This window comes from Mauremys mutica, chromosome 3, assembly GCF_020497125.1.
Source record: "Mauremys mutica isolate MM-2020 ecotype Southern chromosome 3, ASM2049712v1, whole genome shotgun sequence".
NCBI lineage: Eukaryota > Metazoa > Chordata > Testudines > Geoemydidae > Mauremys > Mauremys mutica.
The window spans coordinates 85,001,721-85,028,735 of record NC_059074.1 but is presented as its reverse complement, the minus strand read 5'-3'; the positions used below and the strand labels follow the sequence as shown (position 1 = coordinate 85,028,735).

Sequence of the window (27,015 nt, the reverse complement as noted above, 5' to 3'; positions counted from 1 at the left end):
AACCCCACACTGCTCCTGGAAGTGGCCAGTGCAGCCTCATGGCAGGGGGGCAGGGCAGGAGTTTCCCTCCACGCGCTGCTCCTGCCTGCAAGCACCACCCCCACAGCTCCCATTGGCCGGGAGTGCTCCAGGGGCGGTGCTTGCAGAAAGGGGCAGTACGGCGCCACATGTCCCCAGACTCCCGCAGGAGCTGCAGTGGTGTGTCGGCTCCTTTCAGGAGCAGTGTGGGGCCGGGGTAGGCAGGGAGCCTGCCTTAGCCTCGCTATACCACCTACTGGGAGCCGCTGGAGGTAAGTGCTTCCTGGCAGGAGGCCACACCTCAAGCCCCACCTTGAGCCCCCTCCCAGAGCCAGCACCCTGTACCCCTTCCTGCACCCCAACCCCTGCCTCAGCCCTGATCCCCTCCCAGAGCTGGCACCCCATAACCACTCCTGCACCCCAAACCTCACCCTGAGCCTCCTCCCAGAGCCAGCATCCTGTACCCCTTCCTGCACCCCAACACTCTGCCCCAGCCCAGAGCCCCCTCCTGCACACACACTCCCTCCTAGAGCTTACACTCCTCACTCCCTCTTGGACTCTAACCCCCTGCCCCAGGCTCAGACCAGGCCCCCCCCCCCACTGTGAACCCCTCATCCCCAGCCCAGAGCCTGCACCCCCTCCCGATCCCCAAACCCCTGCCCCAGCCCTGTGAAAGTGAGTGAGAGTGGGGGTGAGTGAGCGATGGACACGGGGGGGATGGAGTGGGTGCAGCTTTGGGGAAGGGGCGGGGCCTCGAGGAAGGGGTGGAATAGATCCTGGGTTGCCCTTATATTCAAAAAGTGATTTGGAGCATAAAAAGGTTGGAGACCACTGTTCTAGCATGTTCTTACCGGCTGAATTCCTTTCTGCCGGGAATGGGCGACAGGGGATGGATGCTCCTCAGTCCAATGATGCTTCCTTTTTCCTTCAAGTGCTGTGCATGGAGATGAAGGGAGAGATATCTTGGGGCATCCGTTCCCCATTCTTATACCTTTTCCTCTTCTTTGAGAATCATCTCCAGCTGGGGTTCAGGAGACAGAAAGTATGTGGGGCTGGGAACCTCTATCTGTTTCTTTGCCAAAATGTAAATTTCTCACTCACACCTTTTTCTTGCCAAAGACTGGCCACTTAAACAGGTAATAGCCCACTTGATTTTGTTGACACCTGGCTGAGGTGTCAGTTTGCCTTTTGTCTCTGAGGAAATGGTTTGTGGCTGCTTCCCCAGATATGGACTATGTCTTAGTAACATCATACTGTAGTATCTTGTAACTTTACATACAATATTGCCACACACATTTTACCAGGACAGTAAATATCAGGACATCATGAGTTTTCAGATGATACCGTAGAAGGCCTACTTTGTACAAAATGTATCATAGTCTTGAAAAAGGGGTGGACACAGGGATACACTGTCACACCCACATTCCCAGATCATCCCAGCAATAACTCATCTCTGCCCTAACTATTCCTTTGAGAGTGTTATGTAATCTCTTTCGGAACATGTCCAGTGATGGCACTTCAATGACCTTTCTTGAAAGACTGTTCCAATGTCAACTTGCTCTGTTAAAAAATGTTTTATTATATCTGATCTTGATGTCCCCTTCTTTAGTTTGAGGTCATTAACTTCTTGTAATACATCCTTGGGCAACCTTGAATAAATCTTCCCTTGCTATCATTTCTGTGTATGGTGCTATTAAATTTCCCCTTCTTCTTATTTCTTTAAACTGTATAAATTACAGTTCCTTAACCTTTCCACATTCTTCTTTTTATCCTGTAAAACAGCATCTATCTCTTTAAAAAGCAATAAAAAATTTACTTGAAATATAAATTTGTGTCATTTTTCATTCCCTCAATCTTTTGAGAGTTTAAATTAGAACTGGATACAACTGGTTCTTGTAAGTGGAAAGGGATTTTTTACAATGTATTATCCAAGCCACTTCAGTTTTAATAAAAACAACTCTATCATATCTTTTTTTATAATCATTATTATTATTGTCATCTGTTTGCAGAACCCAAATGTGAAGTCTGCATAGTCAGGATAGTGGATGGATCAGGAGATTGGTAAGGTTGGGACAGGGCCGCCCAGAGGATTCCGGGGGCACGGGGTCTTCGGCGGCGGGGGGCCCCGCTTCGGCGGTAAGTTGGCGGCAGGGGGTCCCTCCGTTCAGGGACCCGCCGCCAAAGTGCCCCAAAGACCCACGGCGGGGACCCCCCGCTGCCGAATTACCGCCGAAGCGGGACCCGCCGCCGAAGTGCAGCCCCCGCCGCGGGTCTTCGGGGCACTTCGGAGGCGGGTCCCGGAACGGAAGGACCCCCCCGCCGCCGAATTACCGCCGAAGACCCGGCTGCACTCCGGCGGCGGGTCCCGCTTCGGCAGTAATTCAGCAGTGGGGGGGTCCTTCTATCCCAGAGAGGAAGGACCCCCCACCAGCGAAGACCAGGAGTGAAGAAGCTCCGGGGGCCCAGGCCCCGTGAGAGTTTTCCGGGGCCCTCGGAACGAGTGAAGGACCCCGCTCCAGGGGCCCCGAAAAACTCTCGTGGGGGCCCCTGCTGGGCCCGGGGTCTGGGGCAAATTGCCCCACTTGCCCCCCCCCTCTGGGCGGCCCTGGGTTGGGATCCAGAGACTTTAAGATTTGGGTAGCTGGTCTATATTTACCCCCAGATTGGTAACAACCAAAAATTTTGCCATCCAATGGTTGTTGAGAGAAGTGGCTCTCAACTTTTCGAGACTACTGTACCCCTTTCAGGAGTCTGACTTGTCTTGCATACCCCCAAGTTGCACCTCACTTAAAAACTATTTGCTTACAAAATCAGACATAGAAATACAAGTGTTACAGAACACTATTATTGAAAAATTGCTTACTTTCTCATTTTTACCATATTATAAATTGATTGGCATATAAATATTTTACTTATATTTCAATGTATAGTATATAGAGCACTATGAAGTCATTATCTGTATGAAATTTTCGTTTGTACGGACTTTGCTAGTTCTTTTTATGTAGCCTGTTGTAAAACTAGGCAAATATCTAGATGAGTTAACCCCTGGAAGATCTCTGCATACCCAGGAGTACACGTATCCCTGTTTGAGAACCACTGGTTTAGAGGCCTTTATAGTAAGAATTGGTGGCCCTCAGTGTATTTCCTGATGCACAAGTGCCCAGAGTACAAAATAATACCAACATTTTTACAACCTTTTTGGCAGTCTTAGCAAAAAGGTCAAATGAAATGTAGACCATAAGGAAGTATATGTAATGTAGATAAACTATGTCTTCATAGGAAAAAAAAAGATGTTTTTACATCAAGATAACTATCTCAGAGTAAAATCCTAGAGGAGACAAGGCCACTCCGGTTTTTAATGTCAAACTCATCAAGGTCAACCCCGGGAAGAGAAAACAGGGTTGATTTCAATTAGCTATATCAAGATGAAAACTACGTGTGTCTTGTCCCCACTAAAATTTTACTTTGAGATAGTTATAATGTAAAAAGAAACTTTTATTGCAGTGAAGACAAAGAAGCATTGATGGCTGCGATACAATGTTATGAAGTTAACACTATAGATATACAATTTAAGGGCCCGATTCTGTGAAATGCTAAGTACTTCCTGTGAAACATTAAGGCCCCATCATGTTCAGTGAGAGTTGGGGAAGCTCAGCAGCTTGCAAGATTACTTCCTAAAAAAGGTGTTATTGGGTATTCAGTGACTACTGCCAGGTTCCCTCCTCTGGGTCTTACGAGGTGTCCACTGTCACGTGCAGGATGGTGGTGGGATCCTCACTCAGTACGGCATCCAGTACAACAGAAAAGCAGCAGGTCTGGGGATCAGCTCCAGATTTTCTGTTGGCCTCCCTTATTTTTTGAGAGGGCTGCCAGAGTACCTTCCCCTTCACCTGGCTTTGCTGCTTATCTGGGTCGTACCTGATGAGTTGCTTCATGCCCTCTGCAATGTCCAAATATACATCTTTATTACTGTGATTATTTCTCATCTGAGCTTGCACTGCTCCTTCTCTCCTAGGGTGACCAGGGTGAATGAACAGAACAGGTAATCATCCATCCCCTGTCGCCCATTCCCAGCTTCTGGCAAATAGAGGCTAGAGACACCATCCCTGCCCATCTTGGCTAATAGCCATTGATGGACCTATCCTCCATGAACTTACCTAGTTCTTTTTTGAACCCTGTTATAGTCTTGGCCTTCACAACATCCTCTGGCAAGGATTTCCACAAGTTGACTGTGCATTCTGTGAAAAAATACTTCCTTTTTTTTGTTTTAAACCTGCTGCCTATTAATTTCATTTGGTGACCCCTAGTTCTTGTGTTATGAGAAGGAGTAAATAACATTTTTTATTTACTTTCTCCACACCAGTCATGATTTTATAGACCTCAATCATATCCCCCCTTAGGTGTCTTTTCCAAGCTGAAAAGTCCCAGTCTTATTAATCTCTACTTATACAGCAGCTGTTCCATACCCCTAATCATTGTTGTTGCCCTTTTCTGAACCTTTTCCAAGTCCAATATATCTTTTTTGAGATGGGGCGACCACATCTGCACGCAGTATTCAAGATGTGGACATACCATGGATTTATATAGAGGCAATATGATATTTTGTGTCTTATTATCTAATCCTTTCTTAATGATTCCCAACATTCGCTTTTTTGACTATTGCTGCACATTGAGTAGATGTTTTCAGAGAACTATCCACAATGATTCCAAGATCTCTTTCTTGAGTGGTAACAGCTAATTTAGACCCCATCATTTTATATGTATAGTTGGGATTATGTTTTCCAATGTGCATTACTTTGCATGTATCAACATTGAATGTCATCTGCCATTTTGTTGCCAAGTCACCCAGTTTTGTGAGATCCTTTTGTAGCTCTTCACAGTCTGCTTTGGACTTAACTATCTTGAGTAATTTTGTATCATCTGCAAATTTTGTCACCTCACTGTTTACCCCTTTTTTCCAGATCATTTATGAATATGTTAAATAGGACTGGTCCCAGCACAGACCACTGGGGACACCACTGTTTACCTTCCTCAATTCTGAAAATTGACCATTTATTCCTACCCTTTGTTTCCTATCTTTTAACCAGTTACCAATCCATGAGAGTTCCCTCTTATTCCATGACAGCTTACTTTGCGTAAGAGCCTTTGGTGAGGGACTTTGTCAAAGGATTTCTGAAAATCTAAGCACACTATCTCCACTGGATCCCCCTTGTCCACATGCTTGTTGACCCCCCCTCAAAGAATTCTAGTAGATTGGTGAGGCATGATTTCCCTTTACAAAACCATCTTGACTCTTCCCCAACAAATTATATTCATCTATGTGTCTGACAATTTTGTTCTTTACTATAGTTTCAATCAGTTTGCCTGGTACTGAAGTCAGGCTTACCGGCCTATAATTGCTGGGATCACCTCTAGAGCCCTTTTTAAAAATTGGCATCACATTAGCTATCCTCCAGTCATTTGGTACAAATGTTGATTTAAATTATAGGTTACAAACTACAGTTAGTAGTTCTGCAATTTCACATTTGAGTTACTTCAGAACTCTTGGGTGAATACTATCTGGTCCTGGTGACTTATTACACTTTAGTTTATCAATTTGTTCCCAAACCTCCTCTAATGATACCTCAATCTGCGACAGTTCCTCAGATTTGTCACCTAAAAAGAGTGGCCCAGGTCTGGGGATCTCCCTCACATCCTCAGCCATGAAGACCGATGAAAAGAATTCATTTAGTTTCTCTGCAATGGTCTTATCATCCTTGAGTGCTCCTTTGGCACCTCAATTGTCCTGTGGTTCCACTGATTGTTTAGCAGGCTTCCTGATTCTGATGTACTTAAAAAAATGTTTTGCTATTACTTTTTGAGTCTTTGTCTATCTCTTCTTCAAATTCCTTTTTGGCCCTCCTAATTATGTTTTTACACTTCATTTGCCAGAATTTATGCTTATTTCTATTTTCCTCACTCAGATTTAACTTTCACTTTTTAAAGGATGCCTTTTTGTCTCTTACTGCCTTTTTTACTTTGTTGTTTAGCCACAGTGGCACTTTTTTGGCTCTCTTACTATGTTTTTTAATTTGGGTTATAAATTTAAGTTGAACCTCTATTGTGGTGTCTTTAAAAAGTTTCCACGCAGCTTGCAGGGATTTCACTTTTAGCACTGTACTTTTTAAGTTCTGTTTAACTACCTTCCTCATTTTTGTGTAGTTCACCTTTCTGAAATTAAATGCTACAGTTTTGGGCTGCTGTGGGGTTTTCCCCACCACAGGGAGGTTAAATTTAATTATATTATGGTCACTATTACCAAACAGTCCAGCTATATTCATCTCATGGACCAGATCCTGTGCTCCACTTAGGACTAAATCAAGAATTGCCTGTCCTCTTGTGGGTTCCAGGACTAGCTGCTCTAAGAAGCAGTCATTTAAGTTATCAAGAAACTTTATCTCTGCATCTCGTCCTGAGGTGATGTGTACCCAGTCAATATGGGGATAGTTGAAATCCCCCATTACTATTGAGTTTTTTATTTTTATAGCCTCTCTAATCTGCCTGAGCATTTCACAGTCACTATCACCATCCTGGTCAGGTGGTCAGCAATGTTCCCTCTAATTTTTTCCATCCATGTGGAATAAATTTTGTTATATGCACCAAGGTATTTGCCTATATGCGCCACCTGTAGAAACACAAAAACCTAGATATAATATATATTTTTTAAAAGTTACCATAGGGATAATTACTCCAGCCAGGACAGGTTGGCATTTAAAACTCACTACTCAGAGAATTACATTTAAGTGGAAGAGAAATAAAAATTATGAAATGCATAGACCAGTCAAAACACTAAAATAACACTTCGAAAGAATAAAATTACAGAGAATATATATGCATTGCAGGAAATACCAAGAACAACAATAATACAAGTATGTGTTGGGAGGGGAGTGTGAAAGAGACTCTGTGTGTGTGTGACACTTTTGTAGTTAATAAATTTGTTTTTGCTTTATCTAAACCAGTGTGTGAAAATTATAACTCAGGGGTAGGAAGCCGTTTTATATTCCTCTCCACATTGACAGAGGGAGCGAATTTTATGATCTTATGCTGTACTGTTCCCTGTGCAGTGCAAGACCATATAATTTTGAGTTTATACTCCAGAGGGGGGGTGTGCCTGAGGAGCTAGGAGGTGCCCTAGCTGAAGCCTTCCCATGCAGGGCCTATCAAAGAGCCTGCCTGCATGTAACTGCAGCTGGGTGTATCCCTACCTGTATGTATGCTGATGAAAGTGCAGGCTGAGCCTGGAGGGCTTGTCAGCTTGTCACAGCAGTACAGTGTAAGAGAGAGCCCAGGCTGATGGATCAGGGGAGGGTCAGTGGTACCCCAGTTCCAGGTGGCACCCCAGAGGGAACCCATCACAAAAGTATACTCTGATATTTCTTGGGAACTGAGAACATTACTTGTGTGGCACTCTGCTGGTGTTTGGTCTCTTGCAAGGTTTAATTAATTTAGAACAACTACAGAACAAACCACTAGATAGCTAATTATGACTCCTTTTACAAATTTGAAAAAAATTAGTAGATTGATATTAGCAACTAAATAATTTTGGTGGTCCTTTTCTTTTATGTATGGAAATCTCTCAGGTATTTTTCCCTATAAACTTTTTTTTTCTCATTACAGATTCCAAGCATGTGTCTATTTTGCATCTGTCTTTCAAGCTATCTCATGTGGCATTCATTACTTGGCTTCCGTATTCATGGCTGTTACACCTAAATTTGTATGCAGTGTCCCTGGAAATGTGACTAGTATACTGTTCAGCAATTCCTCTAGTTCAAGAATAGAGGATATTTGGACACTGTGGACATCAACAAAAAATTACATTGTGGTCCAGCTGGAAAATGGAGAAATTTGGGAACTTGATCAGTGCAGCAGGTCCAAGCGGGAGGGCAGTTTGTATCCTGCATATGAATATAGTGGCAACAAGTCTGTTTTTTCTTGTTCTGATGGATATATCTATGATCAAACAAAATGGAAGAGCACCATTGTTACAGAATGGGATTTGGTCTGTCACCGGGAATGGCTTGCAAAATTAACTCAGCCCACATTCATGCTTGGAGTCCTGTTTGGAGCAGTGATTTTTGGAGATATGGCTGACAGGTACAGTGCCATCCTCTTAATACTGTAGTTTAAGAGTGCAATAACTCCGTATGTGCCTAAATGCTTTGCTCTTATATGAGATATTAATTTAAAAGAAGTTTAATCTAATTGTCGTTTTATTAACAAATGTGTTCTTCAACATAGCTTATATTTATCTTTCTCTGATACAGAGAAAAAACTGTTGATAGAATTTTTTTTTAAATGTCATGCTTTATATCAAATGTAGGCCCTGATCCTGCAAGCTACCCCATATGTGTGGCACCTTGTACCTAAGCAGAGCTTTCTGCAGGATCGGGGTCAGAGTGAGTTTCCCTGGTCATAGTTCTCCCTTTCCCTCTACCCATTCTCCTCATCTTATTTATAATAAAAAAGAGAAATGTTTATGATGGATATGATGAATAATTAAACCTATGCTGTAAGGTTAAAAAAAATATTTAAAAAAAAAACAAATTTCCCGACCTCTGTCATTACTACTACTTTATGGGACTGATGCAAAGACTTGGGGATTTGAATTTGGTCCTGTATTACTAAAACTAAAAATCTACTGTATTTTTCACCATTATTGGTTTACCTTTTTTTTTTTTTTTGCATTTCAGTCTGTATGAAGGAAGAAAATAGACCAATCAGTTTCCCTTTAGTTTGCCGTCAGTTTCACTTCCTCCAGCAGTAGTATAATGCTGAAATATTTCAGTTGTCAACACATTATGTAAATGCATAAAGAGGAGCTTATTTTTTCAGTTGGATTTTATAAAAGTATGGAATTGGTTCTCTTAATCTAAGGTTTTGTAAAACTTTCTTTAATACAAAACCTGAATTTAGAACCTAAATTGAAGTGACAGTGTCTCTTTAAATCAGTTATATTTTCAGTTAATATGCAGACACAGGTAATGACATTATACTCACATAAATCTCAGTTAGATTAGCTCGAGCTCTAGACAGCCATTTAAGAGAATAAACATATTGTATATTATGGAGTTACAACAAAAAGTTTTACATCTGAAAGTTATTACTATCTGGCAGCTTTTGACTGGTGGGAAATAAGTTGGTAGTTTCAATACAGTTTTCAGTCAACAGATGTTCCCAGCAGAAGAATGACCACAGCAGAACTAATTAGCATCTCTGCTGAGAATCTTGGCAGAGATTAAGGATTGAATGGGCATGAAGACAACTACCTCCTCCATTTTTCCAAGGCCTGGTCTTCACTACATAGTTAGGTGGACATAAGGCAGCTTACATTGACCTAATTATGTAAGTGTACACACTACAGTCTTGTTCCTGACAGTGTAAGTGCCCTACTACATGGACATCATAACGCCAGCTCCATGAGAGGCATAGGGCTTAGACTGGTGTAGTTAGGGAAATGCTGTGTCTGTGCAGACACTGCAATACTTACATCTGCTGTTGGCTGTCTTGTCAGTTTCAGCGCTCCATGCTGGAGCCCTGAAATTGACAAAAAAAGCCAGGCAGTTAGAGTGCAGCTGCCCCCATTTCCTCGCTCGCAGCCGAGCTGTGCTCGCCTGGCTCCCCCACTCCGGCTGGGAGTGGGGACCCCGCCCCTCTTCAGTTGGTGGAAGTGATCCTGGTGAGGATGCACACCACCGACAGAAGGAGGGACATGAACCACCGCAGTAATTACTGTGGTGGCGGCCCCTAAATTGACCTAACACTGGTCGACTTAAGTCTGTAGTGTAGACATACCCTAGGTCAGGGTTGAAGCACATTGGCAGGGCATTGTAGGGAAATTTGCAGTGCAGCTGTCTGAGCTATATCTGTTCTGTAAGACTTCACATTCCAGTATTATTTTAATGTGGTACCAAATTCATGTACAAAAAAACCAAAACCGACCCCAAACCCAAATCTCCAAAAGCTGCTGCTGCTGAAGATAGAAATAATACATCTCTATATCAGAGAATAAAAATGAAACAGTGCCTGTTCCTTATCTAGTCGACACCTGAAACATACTCTTTATTAATGAACATTGTTAAACAAAATAGGACAGAGGTAATCTATAAATAGATTTTATATCTGTTAGAGTTTTTCTCTTCAGTTGAATTTATTGGTGTTGACTTCTTCTGGTTATTTGTTTATATACAGCATGTTCTGGTAGATCAATATGTTTTCTACCTGAGATGATATGGAAACCGGACAAACAAATTTAGGATTCCTTTTATGTTAAAGACCTTTGTTTCAGAATGAGGAATGACACATAATTAAAGACCTGGCTTGTAATATTTATAATAAGAAGCTAACATTTCACATAATGTTATTTTCCTGCTAATGTACTTATTATATATGTGACATTTAACATAGGTGGGCATTCCTGGTAGTGAGTTTGTGTGTGCACTTATGAAATCAGAGAATTCTGGGGAAGTATCTGATTACCATTTATTAGATATTTTATCTTCATATAATTCGGAGGAATTAAGGTAAAAAACCTTTCATTGGAACCCACGTTCATGGAAAGTCGGGTGGGGCTCCCTTTCATCAGTGCTACTTTAAATTGGTCACAGTGATAGGTACAGAAAATATAAAAGTTTTTCCCTCACCTAGAGAACAATATATCAGAGCTAAGATCAAACCTGGGACTACTGTGGTAGTGCAGTGCCCTAAATACAGCACTAGTGATACTTTTCATATTTACTATAATTCTTATTGATAAGATTTCCAAAGTTGCAGTTGCTTTTTAGTACAATATTTATCACATGCCACCCCATTGTTCACTCTGTGTGTTTGTTCTATCCTTCCCTCACCTTGTGTCTGTCTTATGTATCTCCATTATAAGCTCTTTGGGGTAGGGATCCTCTACAGCTCTGTGTTTGTACAGTGCCTAGCACAATGGGGTCATGTTCTTGGTTGGCCCTCAGGCACTCTCATAATAAACATGATTAATAATAAGAAATAATTATGATGTTTTTATTGTAATGTGCAGAGTGGGAAGACGGTATATAATGTGGTTCACAAGCACTGGTCAGTTTTTATTTGGCATTGCAGTGGCGTTCACATTTGACTACTACAGCTTTGTGATCATACGTTTTCTCCTTGCTATGGTAAGTATAGATGCTCATCCTAATTCTTTTTAAATGCAGTTTCCTAACATTCCTCAGGAAAGCCTCCATAATTTCTCCCTATTCCGTCCCTTCTCCAGGTTTTAAAAGCCCCATGTGTTGCCACAACACTCTCTTTAGCAAAGGAGTGAGAATCTGAACACTGCTGCTTCTTCACCCTTCAGTGCCCTTCCTCTTTGTTTTACCCAGAAAGGGGGCATATGAAGCAATATTTGGTGCTTCCTTCATCAAGGGCTGACAATGCTTCTTTTAGCACAGTCTCAACCCCAGCTAGACTGGTAGTTAGGTGAGAGACAAAGTTTGAGTAGCAAACTCTGGTTCCTGCATTGCAGCTTGCATTGCATTGTTATTTATGGTGTATTACTAGAAATAGACATTATTTTTGTTAAAATATAGTCATGGTTTTACCTCAGCTATGTTCATGGATAGGGGATAGTTGCCCTTTTTTCTGATGTGCATCTTTTCTGTCTTTTAAACTACATCTAAAATGCTGGATATATGTGTAAACAGATAGGCTTGGTAAACATTCTAAAAGCTTCTTCTACACTTGTGTGTATGTCAGCATATTTAATTTTTTAGCAACCAATTTCAAATTGCTACCCTATATACTTTTTGTGGGCTTGGCAGTTCATAGTCCAGGTGCCTCTGGGCTTGCTTAATCAGTTATGAATGTAAAAAATTGCTTGAGCCCCAGCACCTCTTTGACTACAAATTAAGCACTGACAGTGATGTCAACAGGAGTCTCTCTGGGCATTGGATGAGGTTTGAGGGAGGTTGAGGGGGTTTATAAATGGACGTGCTAGAGATTAAGACTCTGATCAAACAAGCAGACCCTGCATGGGCACAGAGCCCCACTGAACTCAGTGAAGCTCTGCAGAGGCCTAAGTATCTGGCCACAGGGATCCACTTCCAGGACTGGGGCTTAAAAACCCTAATCTTACACCATTGAAATCAATGAGGGCATTCCAGTTACCTTCACTCTGTGCAGGATCAGATCTTAAAGGATGATTTAGATGGTTAAGTATAATGCATATATATTTTTCACTTTTGTATGGGAATTTATTAATTGGCATTTTTATAATTGGAGATTTGATTAATCAAAATATTATATGGGAAGCATCTTTAGATTTTCTAATTGTGTGTTTTTAAAGTTTTCAGATGTCTAAAGCACTAGATATGTGCCAGAGAAATAGAAATAAGTACATTCACTAAATAAATACTTTAAGGCAGAACATTAGTATGGTTAGAAAACTTATGGGAGCTTATAGAAGTGTAAGGAAAATTCTCTTTCAACTTTGTAAAATATGATTTAACAGGTGTGATGGGGCAAGGCCAGAGGGCTACAGTAAAGTAGTGAGGAACAGGTATGTTAGCCCTAGGCTAAACAAATCCCTGGTACCATGGTAACCAAATGGCAGTTGCTCCAGGTTAATCAAGACACCTAGGCCAATTAAGATCCTTCTGGAAGGCAGTGGAGACAGCTAGGTTGATTGGGACACCCGAAGCCAATCAAGGGCTGATTGGAACTAGTTAAAAGCCTCCCAGCTCCTCAGTGAGGTGTGGGTGTCAGGAGCTATAGGAGGGAGCTGTGCTGTTGGAGGAATGAAGCAGTACGAATCCATGTAAGGAAGGAGGCCCTGAGGTAATGGTGAAGGAGATATTGAGTGGGGGCTACTGTAGGGAAGTGGCCCAGGGAATTGTACATGTCCTATTTCCAAAAAGTCAGCTACCATGGCTGCTAATTTTAGGGTCCCTGGGCTGGACCCTGGAGTAGAGGGTGGGCCTGGGCTCCCCCCTCCCCTCCCTGATTAATCACTAAGACTGGGAGACAACAGAGACTGTGTGAGGGAGGATTGCTTCTCCTCACCTCTGTTGTTGGCTTATGATGAAAATGGCTCAGTAAGCTGTGGCCCTTGCCTCTGAGATAGAAGGGCTACGTGGAGGGTCACAGTGAGCCTCTGAGGCTAGCAAAAATCCGTCAGGAAACGCAGGACCCATGGAGTCAAGGACAGAACTTTTTGTTACACAGGATAATATACTAGGGGGTGGAATTTCATTATTTTGAAATATGCAGTTCTGTAGTATGCAGGTTATTATGCTTAAAACTAAAGCCAAGATTTTCAGAATGGCTATTGGTTTTGGGTGCTTCAATTTTTCTAGTGTCCAACTTGTTTCACCTTCAATGGGCCTGATTTTTAAAGGCTTTTTAAAAGATATTACCCACAAAGGTATCCAAAGTCACTACCCATTTCTGAAAATCGTGACCTGATATTTTACAGGTCTGAAATTAGTTTTGCCAAATGTTGATTGTTTTTTTTTCAGGATTACTGTTGCTCTTTCTCATCATATTCCAATACAGGACAAGTTAGGGGGCTCTTAAGACTTCCAACATAAACAAACATGGAAGTATTAGCCATCTGTTTTTGGTGTTGTCACTCAAAGGGAATAGACATAAGCTTTTCTCTGTTTTTTCCCCCTCAGGTTTCAAGTGGCTATCTGGTTGTGGTTTTTGTTTATGTGACAGAATATGTTGGCATTAAAGCTCGAACATGGGCATCCATGCATGTCCATGCTTTTTTTGCTGTGGGAATCATGGCTGTGGCACTGGTGGGATTTTTGGTGCGGACCTGGTGGATCTATCAGATATTCCTTTCCGTAACAACTCTCCCCTTTGTCTTGTGCTGCTGGCTGCTCCCAGAGACACCTTTCTGGCTACTGTCAGAGGGAAGATACGAAGAAGCACAAAAAGTAGTTAATATAATGGCAAGGTGGAATAAAGTAAGCACTCCTTGTAAAATTTCTGAACTATGTTCAGTCCAACAAGATGATCTAGTCTGTTACAGAACAGGTGGTAATGACATTTCTACAGCGAAGAAGCACAGCATCTTAGATCTGTTTTATAACTGGCACATTGCAAGAAGGACCATTACAGTCTGGCTGATTTGGTTCACTGGGAGTCTAGGATACTATGTATTCTCCCTGAGTTCCGTCAATCTTGGAGGCAATGAATATTTAAATCTATTTCTCATAGGTAAATATCTGATATATTTTATTCTGCTTATGACAGAACTAGAACTTATAAATTATAAATGTCTAAAGATCTAACAGTCAATTTCCTGACCCTCAATTACCTGTACCATCACCAACCCCATTTAAAATTGCAGATTTAATTCTTGTCAACTTGAAATGTAGTTATTTTACAAAAGCAAGCTTAGAATATGTTAAGGTACTATATTGTCCTTGACTTCTCCTGCCAATTTTTCTGCTTGTAAAACCACATTATCCTATTTTTTAAATTGTTTCTCTCTGCCTGGTTGTTCTGTGAAAGAACCACACAAACAGGGAATATTGACTAACAATACAGGGGAAACTATTAAATTGATTAAATACTATCCAAGTAAACAAACTGAGAAAAAGAGATTTTCTTTACTCATTTTTTTTAGTTATAATAATATGAGCTTAGTGTTACCAGTATTATCTAATAATGTTTAAGTTTGTTAGAAATGTGTTTTTTAAATCTAAGGGTCAATGTTTCTTCAAGTTAGTCTTTAATTTAATGTGGTTGCAAATTTTCTCTTGATAAAATTGGTCAGCACATAATAGGGCCTGATCTAAAGTCTATTTAAGGTCACTGGAAAGATTCCCATTGAGTTTGGTGACCTTTGGATCAGGCTCCAGTCCTGTAAAGGACTTAAGCACATGCTAGCTTTAAGCATATGAGTAATCACAATAAAGTCAATGTGACTATTCATGTGCTCATAAGCACTTTGAAGGATTGGAATACTAGTGAATTAATTTTAAGTTGCCATGTATTATTACATGTTAGTAACTTGACTGTTGTGTTGAGAATAGGATGCTAATGTTGCTAAAATAACTAAGTTATGATACAGTACTGTAAATAAATCACTGTGTTAGCAAATTTCAAAGATGATTTTCTTTGTCTTCTGTGACCCAGCTCCTAGGGTCCAAGAGCCTGGGCTCCAGCCTGAGGCTGACATCTACACTGCAGTTAAACAGCCCCTTAGCCCAAGCCCAAGCCAGCCTGTGGGTTTTTAATTGCAGTGTAGACAGTCCTGTACAGATATATCTCCCCATCATAAAGGCAGCTGCAGCTGCCTTGTGCCTTATAGCCTCTTTCCCTGGTGGATTTCTTATTCCCCACCACCACATTTATGCCAGTGTAAGCCCTCCACTGACTTTTTTGCCACCAGAGGGTTTATCCCAAAATATTGGTGAAATAGATCTTTCACCTAACGCCTATATCTTTTAAAACCAGTTTAACCACTAGACTGACTAAATGCTCATAAAAAGTAAATCAGAATTATTTTTAAGTGTATTTGGCATCATATTATCGTGGATTAAAATCAGATAAATTCATAATGACAGGTGCCGTGGAGCTTCCTGCATATGTCGTTGCTTGCATTGGGATGGACAAACTGGGAAGGAGAAACACATTGACTCCATTTCTTATATCAAGTGCAGTGATCTGTGCTTTGATAATGCTGATCCCTCAGGTTAGTCACTTAACATTTAAAATGTACTTATATTGTGGGGAATCTGAGATATGTTAATGCAACATCTCTTTCTAAGGCCTGAGATTAATTAAATGTTGTTTAGAAATGAAGCTGGATTTCTTTACAATAGATTTTCCATATTTCTGTTAAGGGTTCCAAACTAGCATTTCTAGCTCTTAATTAAACAAAGGGTTGGAAATAAGCTGGTTAGTAAACAAAGCCACCTACCACCATTATTTATTGGTGGAAATAATCAGGAAAGTATGGAATAAGTATTGCTCTCTCTTTACAGAAACATCACAGTTTACAGTCTAAATTTTTCAAAATAAATGAATGGCATTGAATTTGGAATGGTGAAGTTTTCTGGGGCTTTATATATTTGTACTCTCTTTGAATAGGATTTCAGTATATTATCTGTCTTAGCAAATATGGCTGGAAAGTTTGCAATTGGCGTTGCATTTGGCCTCATTTACCTTTACACGGCAGAACTGTATCCAACAGTTGTACGGTAAGAACTTTAAAATAATTTGCCATATGTTTTTCATTATTTTGCTATTTCTTCCTTTAATTTGTTATGCTTTTGGGGCCAAATCCTGCACCCACTGAAGTCAATGGCAGTGCTCCAAGTGACTTTGCTAGTGTAGGATCAGTCTCTTTTGTTACAGAATTCTCTGGTTTTGGCTCTGCAGTAAATGTATTTATTTTCTGTTCCCCTCTACATAGACTGGTCCCACTGAGGTATAGGAAAAATGGTCCGTATTCTTAGCATTCAATTCCCTTTTTCTGAATGTTCATGGGCATTAAGAATATGATTTATACTGAATGTTCAATATACTTTTTTATTCTATTTATGGAAGCAACCAAGTTCACTGTAAGATAAATTTTAGATTAGCATAACTGTATTTTTATAAGCATCTGTGCATTTCTAATCAATTGCTATGTATATCTGATGTTACTCTCATTGGGCCTTGTGTTGTCTTGTCTTACCTCCAGGTCACTTGCTGTAGGAAGTGGGAGCATGATGTGTCGTGTAGGGAGCATAGTTGCTCCTTTTTGTGTTTACCTGACTAGTGTATGGATCTTCATGCCACAGGTACGTGTTTGTTTTGATAGTCAAAAAAATTGTTATCCATTTTACTGAGATTTAAAGTTGAAGTGCAGATATGTTCAAAAGGAAAGTGAGTTAAATATTCTCATTCTTGGCTAAAAAACAGATAATGTAAATTATCTATTTTTAAGAATACGAATCTGAACTCAGGAGTGAGCCTCTGAGGCACTGAAATCTTCTGAACAGTTGATATTACAGGCACTTTAAAGAAGACAGACATATCTTGTATGCATTGAATACTGGTATAAAATTGTAACTATCTTTTGTATGAAGATGTACTGTATCATTCATGTAATTTGGAGTGAGTGTCTCTTTCCTAAATTGCAAGTGTTGTATTTAGTCAAGATCTTGATTGAGCAACTGTCTTTTCTCATTGCCATCAATCTCCTTTTTGAAGAAGCAGAATAACTTAACACAGATGGGGGAGGGAGCAAACATTAAATCCTGCTGATGACGACAAGATCCTCCATCTCTATCAGTCAAGTGAAGCATAGATGCCATGTTAGATCACATGAGAGGAACTGGAGCCCTCTCTCTATGGAGAACAAGCCTAGCAAATCTAAGCTTTCATGGACCAACAGCCTAACTATGATCAAAACATCCTCCTAATATGGAGTGCTAAAAAGAATGACAGAAGCAGCCGAATAGTGGGGCAGTGAGATGTTGAGGAGGTGGCATAGATGGGATAGTCAGAGTATAACCAGGTGAGAAATAACTCAAGAGGTGCCTACAGAAGAAAATGATGCTCATTAGGACTCTGACAATCAACAAACCTTGGATTAGAGACATCATCTTTTTGTAGGCGGCTGCAACCTCATTCCATCATGTGATCCAACAGTCATCTGTAACTTTAACTGTCCCATGAAGATGAGATAGGGCAGTTTCTTTGTAGAAGAAATTGGGCACTTCCTTAGCATTATGTGGATTTTGGAGTTCATTTGGTCCAAAATATTTTTAACAGTATAGTTATATTCAGTGCATACAAGTATCCCCTATTCTCTTTATGAAATCTATTATGTGTGCTGCTCAGAAATTCTACAATTGCTCAACCTTGCTTTTTCAGAAGGGGTAAGTTTAGGTTCATATACATAAATGGTTAGAAACCTTATATTGAGGAGTTAAACTGATAATGAGCTTATTTTACCCATTTTACTTTTTTACTACTTTGAAAAAACTTTACAACTCACCTTTAATATCATAGCTTGTATGTAAATTACAGATGTAAAGAAGGTGAAAGCGTATTGGCCTGAATTTTCAACCTCTCTTCCTGTGTTTCTGTTTTTGCACGCACACAGTTGGGTTTTCCTACAAAGGTAGAGTAGTGTCCATTTGATTTTAAAAATATAAAATCTACATTTGTGAATGCTAGAGACTGGTTTGAGAGACTGTCTGAAAACTTGGCCCATTATGTAAGTAACCTATGTTCAGTGTGTTAGGATTCATTTGTGATGGTGGGGAAGCAGAGTAGGAATGAATGAATATATAAATTTCTTAGCAAGCACCAAAGAAATGAACCCAGAAAATATATGACAAACAAAATCTGACAAGCACAGTACTCCTGGGAGAACAGTCTCCTTTGTCTCTTCTTTACACTAGCAGTGATAAGGTTTATCTGTTCAGAACTCCTGCAGTTAAAACAGCTGGGGGAAAGTTTAAACATTTGAGAACACTGTAAGTGGCACTGCAAATATGGACAACTCTCAGTACACTAAAAACACTCAGTGTGAAACTTTGTTACAATAGTGACTGTAAATGTGTTTTCATAACAAACTTCTACCATCAGGCATTTGTAAGTTCACTAAAAACTTGGCCTTGGGCTGACGCTTATCATGAAAGGTCTCAGGGCCCCATGGTGGGATGTCGGGGGAGTCCAATGTTCCTTGTGCCCAGGGCCCCAATGAATCTTAATCCACCTCTGGATAGATGTGCTTAATGGCGGGAAGAGGAGGGTGAGTATGATTCAGAATGAATTGGAGACTAACTGGAACGGTACAGTGGGATTTCCAAAAGCATTCAGCACTGGCCTACTCCTGTTCCCACTGAAATGACGGGAGCCTGATTTGCATTTATACTAAGACTCTTTTGCACCACGGTGGTATTGTAAAGATGCTTTAAAGTGGGAGTACGTTTCATTTACACACACTTTCAGCCCTTTGCACTGTGTAAAGGAGCCTTAGTGTAGATGAGAATCAGGACCTAGAAATTTTACCATTGACGTCAGTGTGACCAGGAAAAGGCCAAACCTGAGCGCTTTTGGAAATTCCACCTAAGAGTTTAAAGGCAAGATCTAAACAGAGGCAGTGTGTGGAGATTTCCAGACAGTCAATGTGGCAACCCAGGTCAGAATGACTCTTAACTGTGGACAGTTGACTACAGGATAAGTAAACAATTTCCAGCTTCAAAAGCATCTATTGGATGCTTTTACAGATGGTGGTGTTCTTCTCAGAATTTGTGGTATAACAGTAACATTATGATGGCAGAAAAAATGAGGGAGCTGACAGCTCTTTTCAAGGAAAATATTGAAAAATATTAAAGATGGAATCTAGCAGTTAGTGTATACAATTTAATCCTCCCCTTGGAATAATCACTTCACTGATATCCCTCCTATAACTGTATACCTATCTGCAGAGACCTACTCCAGTCTGGCATTCATCCCTGCTGTAGTAGTAATGTTAGCCCTCTTTTCTAATTCTTCACTGTAGGAATGTAACGGTTTTACTTTCACTGTAGTACATAGCATTCAACAGTATTTTGCTTAGTTTTTTACTCTTTTAGCTTCTGCACTCAATGTGAGTGTAAGAGAGAGGGTGTTTGAAACAGAGGTAATTCTGCTCCTCCCAGAGGATTGCTTAAGACAATTGGTGGCTCTGGCCATGGGGGATCATACACAGCTTGGTGTTTCTAACTTGAAAATAACTCTGGCCAAGTTACTGCTGAGACTTCAATTTTGAAATCTCATTTTTGACTTCCAAAGAGCTATTTTCATTTAGAATTAGGGGATGGTTGCCTGCCAGTGTGCCCATATCTGTCTGAAGTGCTGTGTTATGAAAGTCATAGCCACAGCCATTTCATATGTTCTCTATGTTCAGAGGGAAAGTATTAAACAAAATGGATCAGAGCTTGGGATCAGTACAGAGCAAGTTGAGGATATCACAGTATCAAAATGCACAGCGTAACAGTTGTAAAACGGAAAGAGAAGCCTGCCAGAAATGGTGTATTAAAGACATGTATTTATTGAGAAGTAGAGTGAGAGCATAGGGAGCATTATGGGATAAGATTGAAGATTAGTGTGTTAATGCCTGTACAATGCTTTGAAGATGTTAATTGCTAAGTATTATCATTCTTATTGAACAATAAAAATTAAAGAAAAGAGAAAACAAGGATGAATTTTAACAAGTACCGATTGTCCCGAGCAGTGGTTTCAACCTGTGGTCCACAGACCCTTGGGGGGCGGGGGGGTCTACAGACTATGTCTCAGGGGACCATGAAAGGTGACTATGAAAATAAAGATTCAGATCCAAGAAGAGGCACTCCATTTTTCTGATGGATCAAAAGTACAGTATGTGAATTCTGCCACCTACAGGTCAGAACCTGGAAGTATTGTTGTTGTCATAGAAGCCCACAGTTCAGCGCCCTTTCTCAGACTGCATCAAATGCCAGGCCGAGCACCTGCAACATTTATAGTTGAATTCTGTTCAGTCAGTTTTCAGTCTAAGACTTCTATGGTGGGAGTCTGCAGACCACAGGTTGAATTTCCACAGGGGTCTACCCCTCCATTCAGAAAGCTTTAGGGGTCTGCAAATGAAAAAAGGTTGAAAACCACTGGTCCAGAGCAACAAATTGATGGGAAACCATCTATTGTTCTTTGGGACAGCATCTTCCTGCATGTGTGCACCTAGCACAGTGGATCCTGATCCTGACTGTGGTCTTTGGCTACTACCACAATAAAATAAAATAATGATGATGATAATAGTACACTCTGAAATCACAGTGCACATACCCAGATCATAGATGCAATGCATGGGTCAGTTAGAAGCCGGGCCCCCATCAGCTTTCTCTCTCTGACTCTGGACATCATTCCTATTCAGAATAGCACATAAATATGTACTTAAGCATCTTCCTGCATAGGAATGGACTTAAGTGCTTTCTTTCATCAGGATCTCTATGATCGCAGTTAGGAGATCCTTTCCTACAGCTTGCATTGGAGAAAGGTGCCCAAATACTATGATGATGGGTAGAGTAGGTAGACGACTAGCCAGGTCTACAACTTCTTTTCCCCCCTCTGTGTGACAACGGGGAAGTCGTAGTCCAATAAAAATGCTTAAATTCATTTTACATTTAATCTTATAATTACTTTTAAAATTACTATCAGCTAAAGAAAATAGTTTTTCAATGAAGTTGCATTCATTCTATTCACTTCTGCAAAGTTGTTCCTGCTTACACTGGAGCTGTATTTAGCTCTTTGTGTAAAACATTTTACTTGGTCTGTGTTAACTTTGCTGGACAATCTGTCATTTATTTATGTATTTAGTTTTGTTTTATTTTATCTTAGCAATTGCAGCAGGGAACATTTAAGACTTTTGATCTTTGGTTTTCATTGAAGTTCACCGTGTACCCACATTTTAAAAGTATCTTCGCAAGCAAGACCAATGTTTTCCATTAACCCAAAGACATGTTTATCTGTTATATTAATTGTTTGTTTCTTCCAGTTGCTTGTTGGAATCATGGCCTTTCTGAGTGGAATGCTAACATTAATGCTCCCAGAAACTCTTGGAAAACCATTGACTAATACTTTGGCGGAAGCTGCAGAACTGGGAACAAACAAGAACAGCTGTTTGGGAAAATCACCCCCAGCACAGAGTGGTGCAGTGTTAGAAAAGCTAGAGATGCATAGCCAAGAGTCACACGGCACTGATGAATAAAGCAACATCAAGATTGCTGTCACCAGTTTTAATCCTCATTAATTCTATAAAACCATTTGATTAGAGCAACCTGACCATGTTTTTAATGCACGCGTTTCTTAATTTGTATGCAATCTTGCCTTTTCTAAAGGGCAAATATTAAAAGGGCTGGTAGAAAATTTGAAAGGATTTTTAGAACCATTCTCAAACTTAATCATACTTTTATAAATCTGGTTCGTTTGCTTTGACTAGTTGGAGTGATTATTGTTCATTTGGAAGAGACCAGATTCATATAATATTTCCTTTCACTGCTTTAGATTTTCTGCAGCTGTGCTGGTAATCTCATCATGAAATCCCCTGTCAATAATTGCCATATTACAACTGACAGACACAGACTTGTGACTTATTAACATGGTAAACTCAAGCACACACTACTAATTCAACAGAAAAGGCTCTTAATTACTGTGAGAGGTTAAACAGAAATAAAGATTTCTGTTTTTTACACTTTCTTCTGGAGAGACTGCCATTGCTAAAAATGAAAATATTCTGTGCAACAGCTTCTGACAAAAAAATCATTTTCAATTTGCAGAATGTGCAAATAGTATGAATACTGTTCATTTTGTTTAATGTCAAATGTATTTTTTGTTATTGATTTAGAGAGAGAACTGCTTTGGGACTCTGTTGCAATATCAGTAAAGTCTGTGTATACAGATAAAATCTGGTATTTTTGAAAACCGTATTCATTCCAGACTGTTACATTAAATGGTCATTTCTGTGCAGACCTATCATCAGTTTCTTTATATCATCCTAGGTTAAAACCAACCTCCGTGCAAAGCATCCACACAAGGCTTATGTATCTTTAGTGCTCAAAATAGGATTTAAGTAGAACTTAAGTAGTGCATAGGCCTTGTGCAGGGCTGGGCACTTAGGCTCAGATCCTCAAAAGTATTTAGGTGCCTGATTCCAATAGGAGTCAGGTGCCTAAATACCTTTGAGGAGCTTGGCCTTAGTGATATATACTAAGTGATATATAACTGCTAGCATCAAAATGTTGTTTTTCTCATGGACCATCTATTTGTAGTTCCATTTATTCAACACTATACAGCACCAAATGCTAAAAAAATTGAATTTTGGTGGAAGAAACTTATCAACCGTTAGAAATGGATGTAACAGTCACCAATTCCTGCAGAAGCCTGTGAACCATCCAGAGCTGGTGCTAGCCCATTGGGAGCCCTAAGTAGAAATATTTTTGCTCCCCCCCCCACACACACACTAAGACAGGCAAGTTCTTATAATAAAAAGTGATGGGGGGCCCCCATTGAGTTGCTTGGGGCCCTATGCAATTGCTTAGTCTATTTATGCCTAGCACCGGCTCTGAAACATCTCCCTGCTATATCACTCGTGCTGATACACATGAGTGATGGAGACTGTAGAAAACACTAACAGGGATAGATTGAGGACATCATTTCACTCTAGCTGCTATTTTTATAATTTTCTATCCCAGCCCTCCCGTTTTAGTTTACCTCTAGAGCTAGCAATTTCTTCCATACCTACGCAGCCTTCTGTATTGTGCATAAAAAGTGTACATGCTATGCCAGTAATGGTTTGGACTCTGCTCCTGGTTACATCTGTACAGCTCCTCTGACTTCAGTGAGTTCTGAAAGCAGAATATGATTCAATATCTCTATGCCTCTCTAACAGGAAACAAAGCATCTCTCTTTAGTTACAGCACTGTCCTGGAATTCAAAGTATAGAATCATAGAAGATTAGGGTTGGAAGAGACCTCAGGAGGTCATCTAGTCCAAACCCCTGCTCAAAGCAGGACCAACACCCACTAAATCATCCCAGCCAGGGCTTTGTCAAGATGGGTCTTAAAAACTTCTAAGGATGGAGATTCCACCACCTCGCTAGGTAACCCATTCCAGTGCTTCACCACCTTCCTAGTGAAATAGTGTTTCCTAATATCCGACCTAGACCTCCAGCACTGCAATTTGAGATAGTTGAAGGCTGCTATCAAATCCCCCTTCAGTCTTCTCTTCTGCAGACTAAACAAGCCCAATTCCCTCAGCCTTTCCCCTTTATGGGGTGTTTTATAGTGCAGGAGTTGAAACAGCATGATATAATTCTAACAGGGAAGTAAATTGATATTTTCTGATATTACAGCTGTCAGTGCCACTGTTAATTAAAAGTTTAGGTTGTTACACATTGTCAAATGCTGTCTTGGAATACATGGTCCACTGTATAATGACATCTTGAGGACTAAGTACTAAAGCTACTCCTTGATCCTGACCATATATGGAACATTACAATACACTTCTAACAAGCTATTAGAACAAAACTAAAGTTAATTCCAGGACTAAGGTGACTACATGAAAAATTAATTTAGGTCTGCTCCAATCAAAGTCAGTGAATGGCATAAGTTCTATTAACTTAAGTGATTCAGGACCAGACCCTTGTTCAAAATCTGTAAAATAAAGAAGGAAATTAAACGCAGTAGTTAAATTCCCAAAATTGTTTAAACATTTCCATTGCTATTACTGGAAAGCTGGGTAATTCATTAGGGGCTGCAATTTTAATGCTAATTGCAACAGAAAATGCACCCTGGTGTCAAAATACTAGTACTAGTATCAAGATGGGAAGGTCAGAACTTTAGTAAGGAGCACAGACAACAGAATGATAGTTCTAGATATATTTTTACGTAAGAAATTTAAGCATTTCATGGATGTAAATACTGTACACCAAAACAACCTCAGAAAAATGCAGGGACTCAATCAGCCTAGGAGATGAGCATGAGCAACTTCCATTGAAATCAATAGGAGTTGTGCATGGACATCTCCCATGGATGATGGGACCCCAGAACTTGTCTTAAAAGAGCTGGAGGAATCTCCTGTTGTTCCCTGTGTCTTTGGCTGCAACTCTCATCTTCCTATCTTGACAGGCTGACAGTGTGGTTGCTTCCTGCTTCACTATTTCATATTTATATCATGTACAAGGTCCAATACACTTTAACAAAGTAATCAATTATTAGTGATTTTGAGACAACTCCTGGTCCCACTGAAGTCAAAGAGAGTTTTGTCTTTGATCTAACAGAAACAGAATTTTGCCCCAAAGGTCCGAGGAACCATGTTGAGATGAAGACCAGAGGATTAGTTATTGAATGGAGAAGAGTTGGCTTTCTAAGATAAATCATACACCTTGAGACTTGAGGTGCAGTTGAGTACTCTTTTCTTTCAACTGAAGAAAAATGTCAATTGTTTAGTAAAATATTTCATTTTTTCAAATAGGGAAACCACAGCTGTTTATGTACCTCCCTGTTTGTAGCATTTCCGAAAGTTTTTGTGTTTAGCAAGGATTGTACTACTGACAAAAGTATGTTTGACACTAGTATTACATTATAAATATTACATAGCATAAATATGGAGAGAGTTTCTCTCTCAAACATTTTTTCAAAGGATCTGGACCTTCTTTAAAGAGAGCCTTGATTTTGAGAATAATCATTGCTAATCCTTTGGGGGCATATTTTCCTCTCAATGCTCATGAAAAAAAATCCCATTAACAGTTTCTCTTATTTTCTCCTTAACCTTGACAGTGGGTCTTACTAATTAATGGTTCTGACTGTTCCTGATGATTTATAACCTATTTCCTTTTAATTGTGGTTCATCATGATTGTCAGTCATTTTGGCTGTAACATGTTTACATCTTAAAATTGATATCACATTGTATCATATAACAGTGAGTGTTATCAGACTAATACTTCCTGGGTGAATGAGTGCAATGATTAACATTTATTGAATTCTAACTGAAGAAAAATAATAAGGTAATATGCTTGATATTTTAAATCAAATGCATTTTTAAAAGCTTTAAGATGTATTTTCTAATTTAATGTCTGACTTTAATGTCTTTTTATACATTTTGATAGTTTAAATCTAGTATGGGAAAAATAGCTATGCAAACTACGTACACTATGGGCTAAGTCCAGTGGGCTGTGCACTGAACATGTCAATAGCAGACAGAATCTCCCCCTGACCTTGTTGTGTAGCTTGTACACAGAGACTGAAGAAGGCCCATATTCCCAACTCGGGGGTGGGTTGGACTAGAGGATTCTCTGGCCTTGCCCTGCTGCTTCCTCAGCTTATGCCCACTTATCCCCTGTATTCTGTCATGCAGGGACCCTCGACAGGGTTTGGCTTTGCACCATCTCTGGGCTATTAACCCATTTTTATGGCCTTCCAAAATCCAGCCTCACCTTGTACAGCAGATCTATAGTGCTAGAGGCCTCTGTGGATACTGGATTTGTCCTATGTATGTGTCAAATGAACTTCTAAGATACTTGCCTAGATCTCATAACAAGTATAAAGGATAGAAAAGTTTAAAAGACTAGTTATGAATTAAACAATAATAAGGTTATCTGTGATATCAAGAGAAGTTCCTGTTGTACGCAATAAAACAACACCCATATTGTTGAATCACTCATGAAAAAAGGTTAAGGGAAATCTATATATGGTAGTTATCCTTGCAGTTGGTTTGTGATACCAGTTTCTATATACCAGGCAATTTATCCGTTTTGATAATAGTTGAGGGACATATATACTGTTCTAACTGACCTTGTCTACTGTGTTAAATGCAGCATACATGAATTTAATACAATATGCATTATCAGGGCAATGGAATTTTGTTTTTCCATGTATGTATTTATCATCTCAAAGTAAGTAGAACAATAAAGTGGAATATGCATTTAATCTTTACCACCATGGCTTCAGAGGCAGTCGTACACTTTTATTTTTCCCTGATATAGTCATTCATATACACTGGTGTTATAAACTCATTCTGATGAACTATATTCATTCCTGTAAGGTCTATAGAATGATTTCCTTCAGGGACACTGTACTGTATTAAGGTTTTTGCATGCTTTGGGTTGACAATTACTACTTGTGTCTCTCTTTGTCATTTGTGTTTGCTGTTAGAAGGCAATGTCAGCTGGGAGCTATACAATATAATAAGATTCAGGATTGTCACTTTGTATCACTCTGAAGTCTATTATGTCTATAGAGTCCAAAACTATTTTGATATCAGAGGTACTTCAACCAATCCCCACCCTTACTCTTCAGCTAATTTGCATGTAACTGGTTCTTTGGTTTTAGGAGGGAGACCGCATAGATGGTCGATTGGTTGGTCCAACTGCCACACCCATGTGCCCAACTGTCACCCACACAAATCCACACAACTCTTCTAGCACAACTCTCCTTACACACAAATCAACACAACCATCCACACAT

General features: G+C 40.0%; 1 protein-coding gene across 2 annotated transcripts in view; it reads left to right on the top strand.

The window, feature by feature from the left end:
• The window catches only part of SLC22A16 (solute carrier family 22 member 16), a 53,981-nt gene extending 27,503 nt beyond the window's left edge, over nucleotides 1-26,478 (top strand). For both annotated transcript variants that reach the window (XM_045008625.1, XM_045008624.1), the window contains exons 2-8: nucleotides 7,675-8,151; nucleotides 11,081-11,198; nucleotides 13,698-14,247; nucleotides 15,603-15,730; nucleotides 16,129-16,238; nucleotides 16,724-16,823; nucleotides 21,548-26,478. In XM_045008625.1, the coding sequence (XP_044864560.1) occupies nucleotides 7,675-8,151; nucleotides 11,081-11,198; nucleotides 13,698-14,247; nucleotides 15,603-15,730; nucleotides 16,129-16,238; nucleotides 16,724-16,823; nucleotides 21,548-21,760 (1,696 nt within the window). In that variant the 3' untranslated portion in view covers nucleotides 21,761-26,478. The remainder of the gene's footprint in view (nucleotides 1-7,674; nucleotides 8,152-11,080; nucleotides 11,199-13,697; nucleotides 14,248-15,602; nucleotides 15,731-16,128; nucleotides 16,239-16,723; nucleotides 16,824-21,547) is intronic.
• Nucleotides 26,479-27,015: the final 537 nt, after the last annotated feature.